Source organism: Fundulus heteroclitus, chromosome 22 (genome assembly GCF_011125445.2).
Source record: "Fundulus heteroclitus isolate FHET01 chromosome 22, MU-UCD_Fhet_4.1, whole genome shotgun sequence".
Classification (NCBI taxonomy): domain Eukaryota; kingdom Metazoa; phylum Chordata; class Actinopteri; order Cyprinodontiformes; family Fundulidae; genus Fundulus; species Fundulus heteroclitus.
Window position 1 is genome coordinate 32,723,710 of NC_046382.1, and position 14,377 is coordinate 32,738,086.

A 14,377-nucleotide genomic window follows, 5' to 3' on the forward strand; every position below is an offset into this window, starting at 1 on the left:
AGCGGAGGGACTTTAGCGCGAGTAGGCTTGTTGAAAGACTGAAATTCCCCTTACAAATATTCAAATCATCGTAATTACTTTTTATTAATACGTCTTTCAAGAAACAATAACATAATGCTAAATTAAAAGAAGAAAAGAAAACACTGCTTTTGTGAATAAAATGTTTTATTTGGAAAAAGGGGAAAAAGTATCCCAAATTACTTTCTATTTTGTTTAAATTGCAGTCAAATATTTATTTTTAACAAACTGTAATTTATTGGCATGAGGTTTAAATCCAAAGCATCTTTCTTTTTTTCTATAATAAATCCTAAAATTTCAGTTATTATGGGATATTGTCAAGGTTGTTAAACATCCCAATTTCTAGCAAGCCTTATCTTGCTAGATAAGTGCAACAAAAAAGATAAGATAACAGATAAGATGAGATAAAGATAAGATGATAAGATAACAAAAAAGGAAGTGTTAAAACACAACCTTTTTTGGCTCAGTCATCCATCCATTGTTCTCTGCCTACCCAAGATTGGGTCGCAGGATCAATAGGGCCAGGATTGAAACTCGGACATCCCTCCCCCCAACAACATTCTCCTGCTCAAACTGGGGGACCAAAAGGCATTCCCTGGTCAGACTCGGGCAGAGTAGTATATATATATATATATATATATATATATATATATATATATATATATATATATATATATATATATATATATATATATATATATATATATATATATATATATATATATATATATATAATGAGCTGACTCTCATTCGGGCCACTTCACACTCAGTATGGCCTGAAGAAGCCAACAGAACCACTGCACCCGAAAAGAGCAAAGATTACATTCTGGGGTTCCCAAACCAGACATCCTCCTCTTCATGACTACGCCTTGAGATCCTGTCCATGAACAGTGCGACAGTGGCGCAGGAGTTAAGGTGTTCGTCTTTTAACCGGTGGGTTGCCAGCTCCTCCCGTCTCAGTCGTTGTGTACTTGGGCAAGACACTTCACCTGCACTGCTTGTGGATATAATGTATCTTATCACTATCAGCATGTGAATGTGTGCGCCAATGGGTGAATTACTGAATGTAGTGTAAAGCGCTTTGGGATAGTTGGACTTGATAAAGCGCTATACAAGCACATGCCACATACTATTTACCAAATAACACCACAAAAAGGATCCTGGCAAGAGGCAACTCTGACACTGTGAACAGGCTCAACTTTGTGCTGAGAATGCAGACACCTGCCAGCTCTTAAATGCCAGATACCCCATACTCCCACTACAGTGGGAGCCTCCTCTCCAACAAAGTAAGCTTTCCCAGGGAGGTTGATCCTTGAGAACTGGAACTCTCTGGTCCCCTTTCTTAAAAATGTTGATCACCATGCCAGTCCGCCACAGTGATGTCCTGGTTCCACATACAACATTGAAGAGGTTTGTCAATTATGAAAGCACTAAAATGTCCTTAGCCTACAACTCAGGCCGAACCTTATCTACAACTGTTGCTCTCTGGGAGCTTTTAAACTATACATCAGAAAACTCTGCCACAGTGATGGAATTACATTCTCCCGATTCTTCGGGCTCGTCTGCTGCTTTAGGAGTCCCCAAGGACGTTCAAGCCCTAAACGCCTCCTTCTTTAGTTCTATGCTTCCATCACCACCTTCAAATAAGACATACCTTAGTTGCCACTATGAAAGGTATCAATGACATTCAGGCCTCAGTTCCTGGAAGTCCCACCCACAATGGAGGTCCTGAACATAGCCCATTCCTTTGCCATGTCCCCAACCTCCCTTAGGAGATGAGAGAAATTCTTTCTGAGATGTGAATTGAAGATCACTTGGGCGGGTTCCTCGGCCAGACACGTGGCTCACCCTCACTACCTGTTTGGATTTACCATGTCTTTCTGGCAGCCTCCCCTGCCACCGGAACCAACCCACTACCAGATAGAGATCAGTTTACAGCTCTTTACCCACGTTTCCAAGCGGGAATGCTCCATGTCTGGTGATACGGTTACAAAATGAATTATTACACTTTGGCCCAAGGTGGCATTGTGCCAAGTACACTTATGGACCACCATGTGCTCGAATATGGTGTCCGTTATATACATTCCATGCCTGGCACAGAAGTCCAACAACAGAACATCGCTCGGGTTCAGATCAGGCACACCATTTTCTATGTTCACACCCCTCCAGGTACTGCTGTCATTGCCAATGTGGGCATTAAAGTTCCTCAGAAGCTCCGCGGATATTCACAGTCTAGCACATTAGAAAAATTTAGAAAAAATATGAGCTTTTTCTGCTTAAACATCTTCCTTGATTTTCAAAGACTGAATAAAGCACTCTATTTTTTGGCAAACATTTGTCACTACAACTAGTGAAATAGGTTTAATATTGTTGGATTTTGATTTATAGTTTTAAGAGTGTAAGCACAACAGTAAGAAAACAGTTCCATTTGTTCTTTTTTTATGAGTTAGATTATTCAGAACAAATGAAAGGCAATGGTGGTTTATACACACACACACACACACACACATATATATATATATATATATATATATATATATATATATATATATATATATATATATATATATATATATATATATATATATATATATATATATATATATATATACAGTGAACACATTAGTGAAATGAGAAGACCCAGTCTATGAATTACTTTCTTTTTAGTACACCTTTAAGACAATCAAGATTAGCCTGTAGTCCCTGGATCTGGCTTTGTTTATCTGGGATTCTTTTGACTTTTTCAGATCCTTGTTGTTTATGTTACTTCTTGTTGCAAATCAAATTTCTTTCGTATTTCTAGTGCTTCTTCCTGATTTTAACTTCCTGTTATTGCGGTAGCTTCAAAGAGGTTTCTGCTAATAGACATTGCATCATCATGCTGAGTTCAGACAAAAAACATTTTTCTAAATGGGTTTACTCGATAAATAAGTATAAATATATAAGGAAGTATTGAGACAGAAAATTGTCAGCAAACTGTTTTAAAGTGATGGGAAACACTGCAGACCTCAAATTACATTTCCAGGTCCTTTGTTAGGATCTTAAAACATGAAGGGCTTAGTTCTTTGAGGATTCTCACACAAATCTAAGATTATTGTTAACAAATGTTAGAGTTGAAAATGTATACAAAATATGTAATTTTAAAGTAGTTGTTTAATAATGTCATAAACATATACCTTATCATGTCCAGTGTTAGCTACAGATGTTAAAGAAAAGCATAGGCAAGTCCTAAATTGATGGTTTTTGGATACTGAACATTTTGAGAACACTTACAATTTTTTTGGCAAGTCACATCTATGGATTTCAGGTTTTCTTCTATTAGTTTAAATTAGAATAGATTCAATGTTATTGCCTTTACACATGCACAGGTACAGAGCAACAAAATGTAGGTTATCTTCCAACCAGAAGTCTAATAAGCAGTAAGTACATGCAGCATAAATAGTATGATATATAAGAGTTGTGGTTTTATAGCATATAGACAGTATTTACAGGTGAAAACATGTACAGGTGAACCCATATATACAGGTGAGGGAACTAAATATACACAATGATTGGTTGAGGTACTATGTACATATTATACAGATGGATTTGTGTGTTAAATGTAAGTCGACAATACGCAAGAACTATAACATAATTTACAATAAATTAAATTAGGCAGATGATAAATTAGGTGATATAAATAGAGATTGACTGTGCTTCCTCTGGATGTCTTCAGCACTGTCCTGCATTTGACTGGGTCAGATTCGGAAAGATAAAAAAAATTATTCCACATGTGCTTTCCTGAAATAAAGCAGACAGAACTGCAGTCATCGTCAATGAGTGATGCATCTGCTGTCAATCGAATAATGCTGCAGTGACCCACCTCATGAGCAGCTGTTCGCCAGGATGCATAAAACAAAAAGGATTTTGATGAATACATAGGGCTGGATGATATAGGAAAAAAAAGCATATCAATAAAATAGAAATCATATTGCTTGATAATCATCAAAAAGAAAACTCAAAACATATATTTAAGTGCCACCCTGGCCATTTTATGCTGTTGCTTAATTACCTATTTTTAGATAAGGAATACACAAACACTGAATTCAAACTCAAGCCTTTATTCAACCAATTTTTCACCAAAACTGCAAGTCTTTAAGAAAGAAAAAGGTACATGTGCCCCCTGAAGTCTTTGAAGGAGGCAGAACTTTCCTGGGTCTGTTTGTGATTGGTTGGGAAGATGTAATGACTGTAATATTAACCTCCATGATAGGCTAGAATGCAAAAGGAAGGAAAACTGTTATTCTATTTAACTTTTTATAGACGCTTTTGTTTTCCATCGCACCACATGTCTATCGATCGATATACTGTATATTGTTATTGAATTATCATCCCTAAATTATTAGCTGTAATTCTGTAATACCGAATATTAAGGAAATGAAAATGAAAAGAAACTGCAGCTACAACATAGAGTGGGGAACATTTTCTGAGTGAGACCAGGGAAAGGTAATTGTTACAGAGCTTTTTCTGAAGTGGGCCACAATTATTTTCTATTTTACATAGAAAAATTATTTTCTATTTTACATTTTTGAAAAATGTAAAGCAACACTGTAGGAATGAGTTGCACAAACAAACACACAGCTGAACAAGCTTCTGAACTATGGACTCAGTTTTACTCCAACCCAAAAATAAGCTACCTGCCAGACAGACAAGATACAACAGCGAAGATTAATTTAAATAATATTTAGCTTCATGCAAAAGTTCAATAATGTTTTTCTAATAAACTTTAAAAATGTGTTCATCTTTACCAAAGAACCCTGAATCCTGAACTTGAATCAACACAGCTTTGTTTGTTTTTCAATTGTTAATCATTGTGCAACCGTTTTTACATTACAAACCTTGCTTTTTTTTAACAGCAAAGAGTAGAGTTTTGAGAACCACGGTGTATGTTGGCATGTGATGTACAGTATTGCAAAATAAATAAAAAAATAAATCAATAAAAGTTAGATTGAATAACCAACTGAATACATGGATTTAGAAAATATCTTCATAATAGATTAGCCACTATGGCAGAGTAATGCAAGATATTGTAATAACTGAAACTGATAAGGTTTTTATATGTGCATTTTATTTTTTTTGTGCATTTATTACTCTGCTTTGAATTTTTGAAAGAAGTAATCAGCAACCCCGGCACAACCAGACGATAGGGGGCGGTATACAAAATGCATAACAATAATTACCTCAGCGATGTAGACCTTCGCGTGATGTGATTGGTTGAAACATTGCTGTTGCAGGAAGCGGCTCTTTAGCTTTTGTGATTTTTTTTTTGTGAAACAGCTGCTTCTTACCCAAACCTACTCAGCGTTATAAAGGTACATTTGTTTACTAATGCTTCATACAATGCGGAGGAACAGTGGCAGACATGAAGGGACCCGCTGGAAATGTCTGTCAAGCAGTTAGCATTTGCACGAAGTGGGAAATTTGAAAGGCTTATCCACCCACCTTTGCTTATGGGAGCTAGACGAACTCACATTTGTTTCGGTAATTTTAACTGAGAGGGAAATTAGAAAATAGCATTAGTCCTTTTTTTTCTTTTCCGCTGTGAAAGGGAAACAGTAACATTGCTCACAGGAAAACCACTGACAGTTAAATTAGCTAAGTAAGTGGCTGTAATGGTTGCAGCTTTCATATAATGTCTCTTAACCTCTTATATATTTTTTTTCCTGACAGATGATGCGAAGACCCAGAGCAACGACTGCCAAACCTGTACTGTACAACGAGAATGAAAATATGGACTCCGACCTGTGAGTTATGTTTACTCATTTATTTAAATGTGCATTCATGACTAAGCTTAGTTTTTGTAAAGTAGCTTTGTGGCCATGTTCAAAGTGACTAGAAGATTTTAAAGGACCTCTTATTGTTGCCATAATTTACCTGCATCTAGGATTAGCTCTACAGGAACTTGCAGAAAATTTTGTATCCAGTAAACCTTTTAAAATTGTATTGCATTATAATTAAAGGCTTCAGTTTAGCCCATTTTATTGAGATTTACTGTGAGAGGCACACAAAGTAGTGCATAGTTATAGAAGCAAAATGTATATTTTTGAAGAATCGACCTGGCTGCGGTCACCCCAGGTTGTTTTGCTGAATAATGTGGCGTTTCTATTGTAGACTTCTGTAGTAATAAAACGACTCTTGAAACCGAAACTATATTTTAACATATTTAATCTAAAAGACAGAGAGATGTTTACAGCTTCAGTACTGGACTCTCACACACAACAACGTAGCGGGTAGATTTCCGGACGCCAGAGAGCACCGCTCATTCCCCACACAGACATTAAGTAGGATCCATTGTGTACACACATTCAGGGGTATAACCAGTATATCAGTGTTCCCTTTATCACGTTGGTGGAGAAGATCATACTATAATGCAGACGTGTCCAAGCTGACAGATCTTCCCCTAATCAGTCATTCTGTCCAATCTAAGTATGTCAGACTCTGTGCCTCCAGAGTCTGTCTTCTATCTGTAATTTACATTGTAACTGCCTTTGCAGCACAGTCTCTGAAATCTCATAATCCCTAACAATATGATCTTCGAAAAGGTTTACAATTAGAAATCTAAAAACTTTGCCATGCCTATATAAAATCTAGTGTAGCCAGTGGTGTGATGTTACTTTAGACTTAGACAAACTTCATTGTCATTTTGTATGTACAGAGTGCACACAAAACGAAATTTCGTTGCATACAGTTTACGACAATGTAATGAGATTGCAATTGAAATGAAATAACATTACAATTTAAAGTGCAGCAGTGATAAGAATGTAACAGTGCAGGAGAAAAGCAGTTTAAAAAAAAGTGTTGAAAAGAATGTTCAGCCATGTTTGTAGTGCAAAGATAATGGTGCAGAAAGGCATTAATTTGAAAAGTTCAACGTTGGCAGTGCAAAAATAATGATGCGAAATGGCCATAAAGTTCAGTTCTGTGCATGTGTGATTAAGAGTCCAATAAATAGAAATTCACCTGGGTGTAATTTAATCAACCTAAACTGAAAGGCTGATTAAGGAACTGTAAGTTTTGCACTCCATAAATCTGGTCTTTATGGAAAGTGTCAAAACATAAACAATGGTTGAAAGGAAATCAGAAGAGGTTGTGCTTACAGTTTGCCTCAATCTATGTAGGGGACATGAAAGAAATGTTAAAGGCAGATGAGACTGGTATTGAACGTTTTCACCCAAACGCATTCTGCTATGTGTGGTAGAAAATTAAAACAGCACATTACCCTGAAGGCTGCATTCTCATGGTGAAACATGGAGGCAGTAGCATCACTCTGGGGATTGCTTTTCTTGAGCTGGGATAGAGATCCTAAATGAAGTTGATGAGTCAATGGCTGGAGCTAAATACTGAGCGATTCTTAAAACACCTGTCAGAGGGGTGGGGATTCACCTTACAGAAAGACAGCAAGCCTAAATATAGAACCAGAGCTACAATAGGATAGTTTAGATAAAATATTTGCGTATAAACTAGTCCAGGCAAATAACACTGAAAAGAAGACTCATAAAAATAAAGTTCAGTAGTGAATCGATGTTCAAAGACATTCTTGCAATCTTTTAGATCTTGAGCTGCAGTATATTACCAAAAAGTTCAAACTTTCATTCTTTCAGTAGAAAGCTGGTAAAAGAAAATGAACTCGTAACTGTAACAAGCTGCAAGCTGAATTCTCGCGGTATTTGTGCGTTCACAAACAGACGATAATCCATCTTGTCCCGCTCCCGTCTCAATCATTCGGGCCCGAACCAAAAAACGATGCGGGCCAATCACTTTGCAGTGTTATCGTTTAAGGCAGCACATACCAGCTGTGACGAAAGCAAGAGCGCCTGATGTGCAGAACGTAGAGTACTACAGATTATTAGTCTGGCTTGCCAGGTTAGGTTATATAAAATGCTTGACTCAGACGGGGTGAACACAGATGCAGGGCGCCACATTTGTCAAAGTTTTAACTGTAAAAAAAATAAGTAAAATTGACAATCATGCATAATTTTCTTTCCCCTTCTCAGTCACTGCTTTATGTTGTTATATCACTAAAACTCCCCCAAAATACATTCAAATTTTACGTTTGTGATGTAAAAACTTTAAGAAGGATAAAAAGGTATAAATGATTTTGTAAAATATTGTACTTTCCTTCACTGACATCTTTATTCTTGCTGTACCGCTAGGTCTTTTTCTCAGATATTGAGCAGCGATGAAGACGTGGAGGAGTGGAGGCCACCGGAGTCAACAAAAGCTTCCAGCAAAACTGCCAGAGCACCTACAGCTGGGGGGAGGAAAGCAGCTCCCAAACGGACTGCTAAACCAAAAGTTCCCAAAGAACCTAAGGTCCCTAAAGCGCCCAAAGACCCTAAACCAAGGGCACCCCGCAAACCCCCAGCCAAACCTAAATCTCCCAACACTCAAAAAACAAAAGCAACTACCAAGTCTGTGTCGGCTGGGACAAAGAGAAAACAGACTAATGAGGACGATTTAGGAGAAATCAAAAGACGGGCACCGAATCATTGCCCAGAAGAACAGATGGTTGAAGAGAGTACCAGGATGAAGGAAGAGGTAATTATTAGAATTAACACTTCAGTGAGAATAAGCATGAATAATACGGGTTAAATTCACATTCACGTATGCAGTCTTTTCTTTGTGTCAAAGGTGTTTATATTAATAAAATATAACCCTACGGATCATAAAACTACACATTTCACCTGAGATGAATAAATTCTATGTTATTTATTTTGTTGAAATGTCCTTATTCAATAAAACTGTAGCCGCTGGTCTTGTAAGATTGTAAGTTTAACCTCCAACATTATCAGCAAATGTCAGAATACTTTCAACATCCGTTTGAAAATTTCTGCACAGAAGAAAAATAATCTGATCTTGATCTATAACTTGACCTGAACCGGAACACTTATCTGAGATTATCCCAACAACAATGCTTAATACAGCCTATAGCTAATTTGTTTTTGTTATCTATTCATATTTTCACCTCATTTTATAATTAATATTTTTGTTGGCTTTTCCTTTTTAGCGGATTTCATTCATTGTGTCAGACGCCCATCAGACGGACGGATGCGCAGACGAAGGGACATCACAAGCTAGACTCCAAGTAACGAAGAAGGAAGAACCGGACGAGGATTTCACTTTCGATGAGGCTAGTCTGAAAAGACTGCCGACCAGCCAGGCGTGCCAGAGACAAAGAGCTACCTTACCAGAGTCTAAAGCACAGTCTCTGAGGAATGAACTCAATATGAACTGGGACCTGGTTGAGGTAAGGCTCATATACAACTTATTTCGGCCCCTTTTTTACTTAGAATCACAACACATAACTATATCTGAGCAGTGATCAAGTGGGACAGTCAGGATACTTTCACCATTAATATATGCTTTACATGCTCTAATTCTGAAATTGTTTACAGGATAGCAAAATTAGAAAGTACACTTGGATAATTAAGTCAAGAAAAATAGTTGATCAAAAACTGTTTAATGAACAAAATTATGGTTGCCTCAGAAGTATGACTCCATGTAAACAAGAGGGACTAAATAGTTTAGTGCTCTGTTGCTCTAGTCATAATAAAGAAACCCTACCTCACCCAACTAGACACATTGATGTAAAGTGTTCATGTTTGCTTGCTACTTATCAGTTTTTGAGCAAAACAATGTATGAACGTAACTTTTTTTGAAGTTCACTGTATTATTTTCTTCCACTTTTTGTAGGACTGTATTTTTCAGATTATAAGGCGCACTGTGAATTAACGTGTCCTTGTGTGTCTTTGTCCACATATAAACCGCACCAGATTATAAGGCGCACTAAATATTCTTCCCAAGTGTGTAACATCACTCCGCCCCTTCACATACTCAGCTCTCTCCTGAGAGAGAAATCTGTCCGTCTCTGTAGGGGGGACAGAGTAGTTGGACTACACTGTCCTGTTTCTAACATAAAGCCAAAATTAACTTAAGTTTTATATTGAATTAACATACTAGGTTTATTGTTGCTAGTGTGTACTCCAGGCGAGGGATGCCTTTCATGAATGCACGTCTAGTTTAGACATTACAGTCAGGCAGTCTTGTAGACAGCTCAGGGGTCCGATCAGGTAGTGACACAGTGTACCGTAATGCTCTGAATATCCTTTGAGCGGAGCGGCTTCGTTGCTAACCAAAGTCGTACTTACACATTTTTGAGTACATTGTACCACATAAAATTGGTCAGAAAGCACAACGGTAATCATATATAAGGCATACCATGAATTTTTTAGAAGTTTTAAGGATTTTAAGTGCACATAAAAGTCGAATAAATATGGTCCATCTTAACCTGAAAGAAAACAAGTAATTCTTACAATGCACGGATTCATTTGCAAAGACTGAACAACTAAATGCATGAAAACGTGTTTGCATTTGACCAATTAACAGGCATTCTCTCTCCATCACTCAGTTCTCTACTGTGTCTGTTGTGCTCTTCAGCTTCTCTCTACGCTGAGCTGTGTGGAGCAGTGGGTTTGTGCAAATATCATTATGCTGCTAAGTGAGGAAAACACGATTCCCTTCATGGTGCGCTACCGCAAAGACATGATCAACCACATGGACGCAGACGCTGTTCGAGATGTCCAGATGGTCTATGAGGAGTTATGGTAGGCAAATGTGGCATAGTAAACAGAATAAACTTCATCTGTGAAACCCCATCACTCTCTACAGAACTGATTAGTATTGACTGAGTGCATAAAGACACATTTTTAGGTACAGATATGTACAAACAGCTAGTGTTTTTCTCAGACACAGTGTCTGCCTTTGGCCACTAGATGGTGGTAGTGGTTCAGCTTTGAGAACCCAAACTTGTGCACTGGTCTGTTGTAAATGTTAAGTAGTGGTGGGCTTGCTTACTTTGGTTAAAATGGATTTTTGTTGTTGTCTGTTTTCTCCCTGTGCCTCAGTGCTCTTGCTAAGAAGACTCAGTCTGTGATCCAGACCCTGAAGAAGGATGGTGTCTTGACACCCGAGTTGGAAGAAAGCCTTAGGAACTGCCGATCAGCTGATGACCTAGATCATGTGGTCAGATTTTTACATCATGATAAACTTTGTAATTTTACTCTGATTTGAAGATGTCACTTTAGAGTCAGTGTTATTCACACCTGAGTGACTGCAGGCCTGGTGTGCAGTGAAAATATGTCTTACAACCCCTGGCACTAAAAATATGAGGTCCCTCCCCTGTGAGGATCGTCGGTCAGTTGTGTTCATTTTTAGCAAAAAGTATGAAAAGACAAATATAACACAAAACAATTAACTGAGCCATGTGTTGTTATAAAACATACATAAAACTAAGGCACATTGTAATGAAGTTTTTTTTTTTTGACAATTTCTTTTAAATAAATGTTTTTTCTTAAATGTTTTTTTTTTTAAAGTACACAAAAGGTCCAACAAATCCGGAACAAACCAAGCATGGTTTTTACAGATTGTTACGGGTTATCTCCATAATATTAATTAAAAAACTATGCATTCATTGATTTGCATTTAACTTCAATGGATTTGATCTTAATTGATTTTCACGACTAGTAAAAAATACATTATCTTCTAAGTTTTTATAGATAATGTAAGGTTTGGGGAAAAAAATCTATAGTTAAATATTGTAGTAACAATAGCAGTTGCAGCCAGTCCAGATTCTTCTGACAGTTCTGTTTCTCTTTAGTCGTCCCCATTAGTGCCTGTGAGCGCTTGTGTCTCGGTTACCGTCATCTAAATCAAATGTGTGCATGTAGAGCAGTGAGAGTACATTCAGCTGGCCTAATAACTTATTTGTGTGCAGAGTTTCCCTGTATTCTCTGTGGAGAATATAAGGCCCTGTTCACAGCTGCTACTAAATGTGTCCTGGCTGCGTCACATAAAGTCAGAGTAAATTGTTATGAGTCACAAGGGGCAGTTCAATCCGTCCTGTGGGTTCAGATCGTGCTTTTAAGCGTATATGCAGAACTACGTGGCCCATCAACCATAAGCAAGTCTGCTGCTGCAGCTTTTGTTTATGAAATTACAAAAGCATGATGTGACCTGCGCTTTATTCCCATTCAGATATTAACACTTTTATTTTCTCTAGAAAACAGTTTAATTGTTTAGCTTTAACAGAAATGATGTGAGAATTAAAGAACATTTTTTAAAAAAAAGGTGTGATTGCTCAAAGGCAGCATTTATAAATGAAGAATAAACAGGAGCTCCGCTTTGTGTTTTGCCTGCAGTATTCTCCCTACAAGAAAGGCAGCAAGCTCACAAAGGCTCGCAGGGCCAAAGCATTGGGCCTCGAAGACGCTGCCACTGCGCTGCTGAACTCACCTCACACTCTGGATCTCAGCACCTGGGTGAAGCCTGGTACTGAAGGTAGGAGGCAGCCAGCTGCCGTCACAGGCCAATACATGCAGGTCTGAAAATGATTGATATTTCATGATACTATGACTCTCTGAGGTGAAACTGAGATACTTGTGACTCAAGTTATTTATTGTGGACTATTCTGGCACATTGGAGCATGTTATGTGTAACTGATTAAGTGATGTGGATGAAAATAGTTGTACAGTATATAAATGTGGTTCTTGTATTATTATTATTGTTGTTGTTGTTATTAATATTAAGCATTAAAATCTTATAAGTAAAGAGCTCTTCTTCTAAGTTGACCATGGTTCTGTGCTTGTTCGTGTGTGACAGGTCTTTCATCTGTGGAAGAAGTTGCCACTGGTATGGAGCATATTTTGGCCGACATGATAGCCAAAGACCCTGAGACGCTCTCCTACATCAAAACATTGTAAAAATAATTTCTCTTTACCTCTGCTACTGTAAATATTCCTTAGATATTTCATCCAGATTTATCTTTCTTTCTTTCTTTCTTTCTTTCTTTCTTTCTTTCTTTCTTTCTTTCTTTCTTTCTTTCAGATGTGAAAAGAGCTTTGTGACCATCCAGTCCAGCGTGTCAAAAACGGCACTCAAGGAAAAAGAGCAGGAGAAACATGACGGAGGCCACAAGAAGCCAGGAGCGGAGCAAAACAAATCCAAAGACTTTGACAAGTTCCAACTCTATTTTGACTTTACTTGCAACGTCCAGCGCATCCAGCCTCATCAGGTAACACAATGCACCGCTGTAATTAGCTATCCTCACATGCACAGGACAAGTTAGTGCTTGCTACAGTAATTAGTACTCCTGCTAAAGATGTATAAAAAGCCTAATTATAAATATATTATATATTACAGAAGCATAATCTCACAGTAAAAAAAATATACTGCTCATAAAATAAATAAAGGGAACACTTAGACAACAATCTCCAAGTCGTAACTCCAAGTCTGTGACACTTGTGTAAAATCAAACCGTCCCCTTTAGCAGCAACACTGACTGATAATGTCTATTCCATTGTTCAGATGGAATAGACACCAGGTGGAAACTAGAGGCAGTTATCAAGACTCCCCCCCCCCCCCCCCCCCCCCTCAATAAAGGAGAGGTTCTGCAGGTGGTGACCACAGACCACTTCTCAGTTCCTCTGCTTTCTGCCTGATGGTTTGGTCACTTTGAATGTTTTCTCTCTAGTGGTAGCATGAGACGGAGTCTACAACCCACCAAGTGGCTCAGGTAGTGCAGCTCCTCCAGGATGGCACATCAATGCCAGCTGTGAGAAGAAGGTTTGCTGTCTGTCAGCGTAGTGTCCAGAGCATGGAGGAGCTACCAGGAGACAGGCCAGTACATCACCAGAGGTAGTCTGACTGCCATGAGGTACAGAGATGAGATCCTCAGACCCACAGTGAGACCACATGCTGGTGTGGTCGGCCCTGGGTTCCTCCTAATGTCAGACAACGCTAGACCTCATGTGGCTGGAGTGTGTCAGCAGTTCCTGTAAGACGAAGACATTGATGCTGTGGACCGGTCCACCTGTTCCCCAGACCTGAGTCCTATTGAGAACATCTGGGACATCATGTCTCGCTCCATCCACCAACGCCACGTTGCATCACACCGTCCAGGAGGTGGAGGATGGGTTAGTCCAGGTCTGGGAGGAGATCCTCAGGAGACCATCCTCCACCTCATCAGGAGCTGCCCAGGTGTTATAGGGAGGTCATACAGGCAGGTGGAGGCCACACACGCTACTGAGCCTCATTCTGACTAGTTTTAAGGACATTACATCAGAGCTGGATCCTCCTGTAGTGTTTTTCTACTTTACATTTGAGTGAGGCTCCAAATCCAGTCGTCCAGGGGTTAATAAATTAGATTTCCATTGATCATGTTTGTGTGCTTTTGTTGTCAGCACATTCAGCTACGTAAAGAACAAAGTATTTAAGAAGAATATTTCATTCATTCAGATCTAGGATGTGTTATTTTAATGTTCCC

At 38.4% G+C, this 14,377-nt stretch overlaps 1 protein-coding gene across 2 annotated transcripts in view; it reads left to right on the plus strand.

The window, feature by feature from the left end:
* The first annotated feature begins 5,277 nt into the window (after nucleotides 1-5,277).
* srbd1 (S1 RNA binding domain 1) overlaps nucleotides 5,278-14,377 on the plus strand; it is a 74,295-nt gene continuing 65,195 nt past the window's right edge. The window contains exons 1-9 of one of the 2 annotated variants that reach the window (XM_012865012.3): nucleotides 5,278-5,369; nucleotides 5,728-5,801; nucleotides 8,211-8,595; nucleotides 9,065-9,304; nucleotides 10,495-10,661; nucleotides 10,962-11,079; nucleotides 12,255-12,393; nucleotides 12,715-12,811; nucleotides 12,940-13,126. In XM_012865012.3, the coding sequence (XP_012720466.2) occupies nucleotides 5,728-5,801; nucleotides 8,211-8,595; nucleotides 9,065-9,304; nucleotides 10,495-10,661; nucleotides 10,962-11,079; nucleotides 12,255-12,393; nucleotides 12,715-12,811; nucleotides 12,940-13,126 (1,407 nt within the window). In that variant the 5' untranslated portion in view covers nucleotides 5,278-5,369. Of the gene's footprint in view, nucleotides 5,370-5,517; nucleotides 5,539-5,727; nucleotides 5,802-8,210; nucleotides 8,596-9,064; nucleotides 9,305-10,494; nucleotides 10,662-10,961; nucleotides 11,080-12,254; nucleotides 12,394-12,714; nucleotides 12,812-12,939; nucleotides 13,127-14,377 lie in introns of those variants that run through there. The other variant, XM_012865013.3, reaches the window with a different exon arrangement.